At 34.3% G+C, this 9,999-nt stretch overlaps 1 protein-coding gene and 1 pseudogene across 1 annotated transcript; both read right to left on the minus strand.

Moving 5' to 3' along the window:
* Positions 1–649: 649 nt before the first annotated feature.
* LOC107017632 lies at positions 650–1,999 on the minus strand (annotated as a pseudogene).
* A 3,959-nt stretch (positions 2,000–5,958) lies between these two features.
* On the minus strand, positions 5,959–7,126 carry LOC107032592. The gene is made up of 4 exons (XM_027912201.1): positions 6,948–7,126; positions 6,754–6,846; positions 6,548–6,652; positions 5,959–6,282 (listed from the first exon to the last, which is right to left on the minus strand). Exons 1-4 carry the CDS (start codon positions 7,110–7,112, stop codon positions 5,959–5,961), a joined length of 687 nt encoding a protein of 228 aa, XP_027768002.1. The 5' UTR covers positions 7,113–7,126.
* Positions 7,127–9,999: the final 2,873 nt, after the last annotated feature.

The raw sequence follows: 9,999 nt of genomic DNA on the forward strand, positions 1-9,999 counted from the left end.
AGAGATGGGGAAAAAATTAACTACTACTTTGGTATACTATTTGATTCTACACAAGATTATTTACATCCAATTCGGCTCTTGGAAAATTCGTTAAGCTCTTTTTGAATCAACGTGAATTTAAGTTCATTTTCATCATTTGGAGTCATATTCTGTCTACTTTCTTCAGAACCAATAAGAGCTTATACCACTGCCCCGTACTGACAACAAACTTTCATCTCCGACAAGAATTCTCCTAATCGCTATAACTATAAATGACTCTGATGCAATGGTTCTTAGGAAACCCCTCAGTTTCTAATTCTGTCCAACACTGTCTCGTGACATCTTAACACAAACATAAAGTATCTCTTAACTGATCGCTATTATTACATGTTATAACTTTATGAATCCATTAACTGAACATTAAAGTGGAAACCAATTAGCTAAAGAATAAATATGCTGAATATGTAACATACTATTGATAAACGAAAATTAATGCTTTCATTCAAAAATATATAAAAAACTAGGAAAGTACAATCTTTTTTTTGCATCACAAACAACATATTAGACTTGAATCCTGAAATTTTAAAAAATTAAGTATTTAAGTTAAAGAGCTTTTAAGGAAGAAAATTCATTGACAAAGATCAAACTGAATACCTTGAGGTGACGATCACTAATATCGTTTCTTGTGACTTTTCATTCTTGTAATAATTTTGTGTTCCAATTTTTAATCCATCCTTTAAAAACCATGTCGGATATTGAGTTCATAACATTATGTATATTATGGATAGTCCAATAAAAAGTCCACAACCATAACCCATGAGAACCGCCTTCCAACTGATCATTGATGAATCTCCTCCTCCTTCTTGATCTAACTCAATTGGAGTCGTTGATTGTTCTACCTTATCATCACCACCACAGTCCTTTGACAGTGGAAATCCCCATAAACCATCATTCCCTTTGTATTAGCTGTTCTCAAATGTATCAAATTGTTTTCCTTTGGGGATGCATCCAACAAGATGATTGTCAGATGATTGTGAGAGAGCTTTAAAACTTCAAGTAATGTGAGGGATGCAAGTTGTTGTGGAATTTCTCCGCTTATTTTGTTGGATGTGAGATCCAATGATTCAAGTACAGATAATTAGTGCTGGGATGCTTGTATGTGGCCCTCCAAGATATTATGAGATAAGTTCAACGTACGAAGCCCAACGAGATATATAATAATGCTTGGGATATGACCTTCGAATCTATTCATTAAGAGATCGATAATTATGTTTGTAGTGAAAACTCGAGGAAGTTCAACATCCAGCCCCTTTCTTGTCACTATAAAGGCATCTGTGTAATAATGAGAACCTATATCAGCTAATACTCTCACGTTCCATTGTTCTCACCATTTATTTTCATAGCTTCAAAATTCTTGAAAAGGCTCACTGGTAAATCTCCAGTAAATACATCGGATGAGAGATCTACGGCTCGAATTTGAGCAAACAAGTTGACATTCCTGGAATCTTTTATAGGTCCATTGAACTTATTTGATCTCAATACTGAAATATTAAACTTTGGTAGGGCTCCCAACAATTTAGGGAATGTGTCACTCAATTCATTATTACCTAAATCAAGAACATCCAAATATTTGCAATTGATCAGAGATTGCGGAACTTTCCCCTCTAGCTTATTTCCGTCAAATTAATGACTCCAAGTTGGTTTCCTATACCAAAAATAATAGTAATTGTCCCGCTAAGAATATTGTTGTTAAATCCATAACCTAAAGTTCACCCATCTCACTTAAACATAGTGGGATTGTTCCCTACAAATTATTGGAGCCCAAATCTAGCACTTGTAGTGTTTTCAAATTGCACAACGTTGAAGCGATCTGTCCACTGATTTCATTTTATGAAAGGAGAAGAAATCGGAGAACCTGCTGGTCTATGAGTGAAATTTTAATAGGACCTTCCAACTGCTTTTGTTTCAAAGCTACTTCAATTAATGTTTTAGACATAAACTCGTGAAGTTTGAAATCCATTTGGATTTAAATCGCAAGAAATTCTATCACTCAGTTATTTGTTTATTGTGGGAATAAAATCTTGGTAGCAATAAATTTGGCAGTCATACTTGTTGAAATTACTAGTCACAAATGTGAAAATTGGTACCCACCAATGTGAAAATTGATAGTCACATTTGTGGACGTAGCGATTCAAAGTTTGGTAGAGTTTGAAACCCAATTTTTGTGGAAATTGGCTACCACATTATGTCACTAATGATGTAATAAAGTGTTCAGAAAACTCTGTAAATAGAATAGTAATTATACACTTGAAGACACACCAAAATAGAGAAGCAATAGAGTGTAGAGAAAGTTATCTGCAAAATACTTCTTAGTTTTGTGAGAAAATAGTGTGCAAGTAATATTATTAAGAGTTGTAAGGAATAAAAGAGTGTTGAATAAAAGTAATTTGACACTACCAAGTTTTCATAAATATTAATGTATTACTTATTCGGGCATAATATTTACCCCATTTAAATATTTGGTGTCGTTGTTACTCTCTTTCTATTGCTATTTAGTTTGGAAATTATTTTGGGGGTGATTATAATTTTTTCAACAACGTGGTATCAGAGCCATGACAAATAATAGTCCATTGTCTTTCCAATACCCCGGTCTCACAACACAAAATTATTAAAAATGGTGTCTACTAGTGAAAGTCATCCTTGGATCTCAAGATGTTTTGGATATTGTATACAAAAGGTATACAAAATCCGTAAATGAGCAAACTTTGTTAAAGACAAGAAAGAAAGATCAACAGGCCCTCACTCTTACCCATCAATGCTTGGATGGTGGCATGTTTGAGAATGTGGCTGATGCAACCACCTCAAAAGAAGCGTGGGAAAATTACCAAATTCCGTCCAAGGAGTTGATACAGTTAAGAAGATAAAACTTACAACTATAAGGGCTGACTTTGAAGTTTTTAAAATGAAAGAATCCGAATCCATTTTGGATTTGTGTTCAAGATTGATGGTTGTTGTAAATCAACTAATAAGATACAAGGAGGAAGTAGATGATGTGCATGTGGTAGAAAAACTCATTCCTTCTTTAACACCTAAATTTGACTATTTTGGTGTGTGATATAAAGTAGTCTAAAGATATAGACTCTATGACGGTAAAACAATTGGAAGGTTCTTTAGTAGCCCATGAAGAGAAAGTGAAAATGAGAAAGAAGAGCCACTAGAACAACTTATTAGTACTCATGCATCCTTCAAAGAATTTGAAAGTGAGAAAAGTTACAAAGGAAATGGACAATGGCGAGGCCGTGGAAGAGGAATAAGTTTTACCAATCATTTAAACAATGAAGATAAAGTTCGCCAGTCATTTAGAGGTTATGGTCGTGGTCAACGAGGAGGTAGATGACGTGGAGCCTATAAAAGTACGAATGAAATAAGGTATGACAAATCCAAATTTGAGTGTTATAACTGTAATAAAATTGGACATTACTCTTTGTAATGTCGTAGTAATGCTGAAGAGAAAGTAAATCTTGTTGACAATAACAAAGATGAAGATGAGTCAACATTGTTATTAGCACTCAAAGAACAAGATAGAGATGATTGCAGCTCATGTTATCTTGACAATGGAGCAAGCAATCATATATGTTGTGACAAAGATAAATTTTTCAGGGATAAAGAAGACGGTGAAAGGTAATGTGTCTTTTTTAGATACCTCCACTACACCATTTTCGTCCTACAGCAACACCACGTAAGTGTAGCCTAAACTAGCAAAAAGTGTGGCCTTTGATAAAAGGCTACACGTTTGGACATTCAGCAACACTTTTTAGGGGCTGCCCAAAAGAAGCGTAACCTTTGACATTAGGCAACACTTTTTCAAGGTTGCCATCTTTGGCAACACTTATAAAGCGTAGCCAAATAGGTATAAGGGCACGCTTTGAAGACGTGCATTAGCAACACCTATTTTTTGTTAGACTACACTTAAAAGCATTGCCTTTTCAGATTTATTGGTCACACTTAAAAAGTGTTGCCTTTTATTGGTCATCTATTGCAACATTTATAAAGTGTTACTTTATATCTCATCTATTGCAACACATATAAGGTGTTACTTTATTTGTCAGCTATAGCAACACTTATAAATTGTTACTTTATATCTCATCTATAGCAACACTTATAAAGTGTTGATTTTATATCTCATCTAGAGCAACACTTACAAAGTGTAAGTTTATATCTACCTAAAGCAATACTTGCAAAGTGTAACTTTATATATACCTAGAGCAACACTTTCAAAGTGTAACTTTTTATCTACCTAGAGCAACACTTACAAAGTGTAACTTCAACAATTATAAGCCTACATGTAGCACAAATATATATAATATATTTCCTTACATACAAGTGACCTAAAACACAAAATGAACTAATTAATCATTAAATTGAAGCTAAATATTTCAAATAAACTTCGAGAAATATTTCATGTAAAACCAAAACATAGAAAGTGATTGCTTAAAGATCTCTAATATCAACAAGTTCCAAAAACGCAAAAGTGTCATTCAAACGTATATGACAACAATACAAAAATTTCTTCATCTTTTGCCACAATGGATTGAGTTTACTTCTAGCCAAATTCAAATTCAATTACCTGCATTTTCCTGCACATTTAAAATAAAATTATAAGTTTGTGAATTAATTGTGGAAGTTCATAATCAGAGAGAATTCACTGTACGACAACCAATCAAAATCTAAATACAATTTCAATGTAAAAATTACACATTATAAGGACTACAACATTTGTGCAGTCTTCTATTGTTGGCTCTCAAAAATTAAACTTCAAAAGTTTAACTTGTTCAGTCTTCTGTTGTAAACTTCAATGTAAAAATTACACACAAGTAGTTCAAACAAACCAGTGATGACCGCTGGAAACAAGGTTCATAACATAGTTTAGAAGTGTCCACAAAAATCAATACATGACAACATGACATGATATTTTCAAAGAACTGCAACATAGTGCAGCTGCTGAAGGAAGATGGGGAAGTCTAACTAAGTGTGGGGTTACGGAGTCCACGACGGTCCGTCGAGTCTGTGACGGTCCGTCCTGCAGGTTCGTCATGAAGTTCAGAGAAGTAATCCCAGTACCATTATTCCCAGAGTTTAAGTGTTTTGGAACGAAGACCCTCGACGGACCGTCGTGTCTATGATGGTTCGTAGGTGGCAACGTAGTGCAGCTGCTGAAGGAAGATGGGGAAGTCTAAGTGTGGGGTACGGAGTCCACGACGGTCTGTCGAGTCTATGACGGTCCGTCCTGCAGGTTTGTCATGAAGTTCAGAGAAGTAACCATTAATTATCTATCAAACATAATCAATCTACCCACAAGATCTTCTATTAATGGTCAAGCTCTAGATGGTTTCTCTACCCTACAATGGTAAAGGTTTGCAAACCATTAAACTCTATACTAATAACAATAGTATTATAATTGTCTAGCATGTAGACATTTTAATCACAGGCTGCAGCACATTAATACTAACAGCCACAACCACCTAGCTAACAAACACCAATATTAATAAAATAGCAATAGCTTCCTAATGGTGCACACAGACCATTAAAATACCAGCTACAATATCCTTTACAACGAGTTGGATTCAGAAGCTAAAGGTAGAAAATAGTGTCATCATTTTTTCATTGAACACCATTGGCATCTGCCATAAAAAATAATGTGTTAGCCACAGACTCCTCAATTGCACAATACTAAAAGAACAGTTATTCAACTAACGATTCGAATGCTTAAACCAAAAACAAAAACATTCTTAATAGTTATAAATTTTTGGACTAAACATAGACAAGTAAAAATAAGTTTTGAATTTCATTACCAAGAACACCAACGAAACTAGAAGAAAAACAATATTGACACTATTAACAGAGAATTTGAAATACAAAATACCTTTTGAAGAACCGAATCGTGAGCTGAATCCGAAGAATATGGAAGATTTGTGCCTTTTACAGCTTGTGCACTACTTGCATCATAGGTGAAGCAAGGTCAGATCCAACACACCCTGGTATATCATGAAAATTCAATCCAGGGTTGTTTTGCAGCAATTGAGTGAATAAATGTCGCATTTCTTCTCTCAATTCTTCCTTTAGAGAAGTGATTTCATCGGCATGCTTTTGTTTTAGATTGTTAATTTCCTCATCTTTCTTCAAAGAACTTGTTGTCACTGATCTACCATAGCACCTAACTCGACCAAGCTGCTCCTTTCCATACACTGCCCTAAATGCATCATCAGTTGTTTCCCCAGAATTTTGGCGATTTTGAAGTTCAGCCTATTGAATAAAATTGGCATCCATAGTGAATAGTAAGTACTATTTCATTTCCAATCCTATGATAGCGATCATTAAAACATTATGAAAACTTTTCGTAAAAAATAATTAAACAATGTCGACAAATAATTGATATCTCCTCGAACTTGCACAAGAAGAAGAAGAAGAAGAAGGCATACGTGATTAAAATTTAATGTAGTCAAACTCCCCACAATATAAATGTTAAGTCTGAATAAAGTTCACTAATAATCCTCTTTGAAAAACTTACTATTGCAACTTGGGTATCAGCCTGGATTTCCTTTCCCGTCTTGGTACGAGTTGCAATAAATATTTCAGGCTTTGATGGTTCTTCGTTGTTGTCTTTGGCTGCACGCTACAGATTATATCAAAAGAAATTTTAAAAAATCAGTAAGTTCTTATAAAGTACAAAAAAATGAAAATCAAATTTTGTATGAAATGTCAGCTAAGTATTACCAATGCCACGCGTACTCTAGCAAAATTAATAGGTCCCATTCGATGCCTCCACTTTTGTTTTTTCCTGTTTTGAGAATTCATCTCGCATATAGCCTATTGTTAAAAACAAAGAGATAATTGAATTGATATGTATAAAAAGAATAGATATGACACAGAATTAGTCGATGAGTGGAAATGCACCATTTTAACCTTACTTGAACAGTTGGGTGTTTCCAATACTCGATCAACTGGCGGAATTGATTATGTGGAATGCCATCAGGACATTTTGCTAGCATATCCTCAAGGGTACTGTTTTTATCAAAAAAATTCTTTTTAATTTTTTGCTTGTGTCGCCTCCAAGCATCACGAAGACCAGTCATCACCCACTTCTTTCCTTCTACTGGAAGTAGAAATTTGGACTATGCAAAATAAAATATATTTAGTTTCAGTAAGTAAAATAAAATATGAATTCTCAAGAGTGGTTGTTTTTACATTGACGTATTCCCACATGCGCTTTTTAGTATCCTTTGGCACCACATGCCAACTAGTGTACATCAAGCTGATGAATCTAGGATTCCTTGCAATTGTTCCTATAAAGTTGCTTAATTGTGACACTATCTTATTAGTTGGTCCCACCGCTTGTCCTTTATCAAATGTCACCTCCTTTCTTTCTTCCAAATTTCTTGCATGAATATCCTTACATGTTGTATGTCCTCGAACTTTTTTTGGCTTCGACATTTCTAGATTGATGTAACAGACATGAAATAAGATATTTCTTTTATAATGAGTTCTAAATCTTACAAGGTTTAAAACATACCTTTTGTACTACAATCAATGTCAATTTCCTCTTCTTGTTCCACACGATCATCCAATCCTTTGTTGTGTTCATTAATAATAGGAGTATGCCTAAATTCGACAGCACTTGTTGTGTTGTTGTCACGTTTTGTTTCATCATCTTTGTGTATCCCTTGATCTTTTAGAAACTGATCAAGAGTACTAGCTGGTATGACCGGCTTTCTCTTTACCTGTTTGCAATTCGGTAGATCAAGAATATCATGTCGTGCCTCTCCATTACCTAGTGTTGTTCAAGTCGCATGTGCTGAAGCAGTAACATCTTTATTGAATGACGTATGAAACCTAGAATTATTCATAGGAAGTTTAGTTCCATTATCTTGAATGGACTATTCAAATTGAAATAACCTCTGTTTAGTTTGTCCTTTCCCTGCAATCATACGTGAGGTTCTAAGCTCTTCCCTTGAAGACGATTGAATGACTGATTTGTGCCCAAGCAATTTACTCTTTCCTTGTAGTGGAATGAAATCCTCAAAATTCTTTCTTTTATGTGATATTGGTGACTTATCTTTCTTACCTTTATCATTGCGTTCATTTGCAAGTTGTTCTCTCTTAATCTTGAATTGGTTGGCCAATTCAGCACTTGATCGGTATTGCATATCAACATCCAGATTCTTCAATGGACTTTGAGATTTGTTTTCATTCAAACCCTTTTTCTTTAGCATTGTTGATTGATTCATTGTTTTTGCTTTGTTTAAATCTCTTCAATTTGTTTCCCAATAGTAAGTAAACCTACAAAATAATAAGATTGTTTAAGTGAAACAAGTAGCAGCAATGTAATTTTGATATAAGGTTCACAGATGGATAGCTTATTATAGTAGATTGCAACATTTGACTTTCTAAAATTTTCAGAATTTCTATAATTTCCAGAACTTCAAAAATTTCCTGAATTTATACATTAAAGTACTGTATAATATTGCATAACTTATACAAAACAGTAATGTAATTACAGAACTCATTTAAAATCACATAATAAGTCAAACACACATACATACAACAATCTAGGTGCAACACTATAATGAGTAAAGGTGCTAAAAGAGGAAGTAGACATAAAATCATACACACAGAGTCAGGATCTCTCATATAAAGGATTCATATATGCAATACCAACTAACTGAAATAAAGATTAATTGTTGATACACTTTAATTAAGTTTGGTATTTGTCATAAGACTCATTAGTCTGCATATAGACTTAGATAACAATGTGCATGTGGGATTTAGTGACTTTTTTGTAAGGCATAACTCAATATTGTAATGAAATGAGCTCTAATAAAGCAGAATGAATATTGAGGATTCATATAATTAATCCCAACTAGTTAGGTATTGAGGAGTAGTTGATTGAACATCTAATACACTACCGGGTAGTATGAGTAGAGCAACTTCTGCGATGACCAATGAAATATGCATAGAGAAGTCACTTGTGTCTTGTGAAAACTCTCACTCCCTCTATCCCTATTCAATAGTGTCATGCTTCTCATTACTTCCCCTGATTTCCCCACTTGATGAAAATGCAGAACACATTAGTATTAGCTACTCGAAGTGCAAACATCCTTGTGCCTTGTGTAGCTGAATACCACAGTAAAACAAGACGGATTCAAATTGGAAGAACTACATGAACAAACAGAAAAAATTGATAACATATGAAACAAAATATTTCAAACAACTGTAGACGCGACTGTATGCCATTATTATTGTTCCCTAGTAGAACAAGTTGTTAGCTATTCACGTCACATGCCCAATGCTTCCAATCCTGGGTGGGGTTCTTCCCTTAACAGAGGCCGTTGGCTGCATCCATATTAAAAACTGGAGAGCTTCTTATTACTTAAATTAATAAAAGGTAAAGAGTTGTACCTCTCTCGGAGCGACAAACTCGGGACAACGACCAAACCAGAAGCAACTTCAAACTACAGAGTTGAATGCCTCTAATGCCAACTGCCTGATAATAAAATGAAACCAGAAAGTATATAAATAACAAACAACCAACTCAAGCAAAAATCAGCTAGAAGTATAGGTTCCTCAATAAAATATTAATCATATAAGAAGGCAACATATTACATTCCACAGATTAGATATATTAATGTATTTTACCAAAAAAACTATTATATTACAAAAACAGTGAGTGAGCACTATATGATCATCACAACAATAATGAAACTCATGGTGTGTCTTATTCAAACTCTTCTTCAGACTCGACTTCATCATCAGACTCATCTTCATACTCATTTTCAGACTCATCTTCAAACGCATCTGAAAACTCATCTTCATACTCATTTTCAGACTCATCTTCGAACTCATCTTCAAACTCCTCTTCATACTCGACTTCAAGTTGTTGATTGACAAATTCCTCCACAGGCACATCAATGATTGTTTCTGGTAAATCAGTCCTTGTTAAGAGTACTTCCCCATTATCTTTTG

The sequence above is a fragment of the Solanum pennellii genome, chromosome 1 (assembly GCF_001406875.1).
Source record: "Solanum pennellii chromosome 1, SPENNV200".
In the NCBI taxonomy this organism is placed as follows: Eukaryota; Viridiplantae; Streptophyta; class Magnoliopsida; order Solanales; family Solanaceae; genus Solanum; species Solanum pennellii.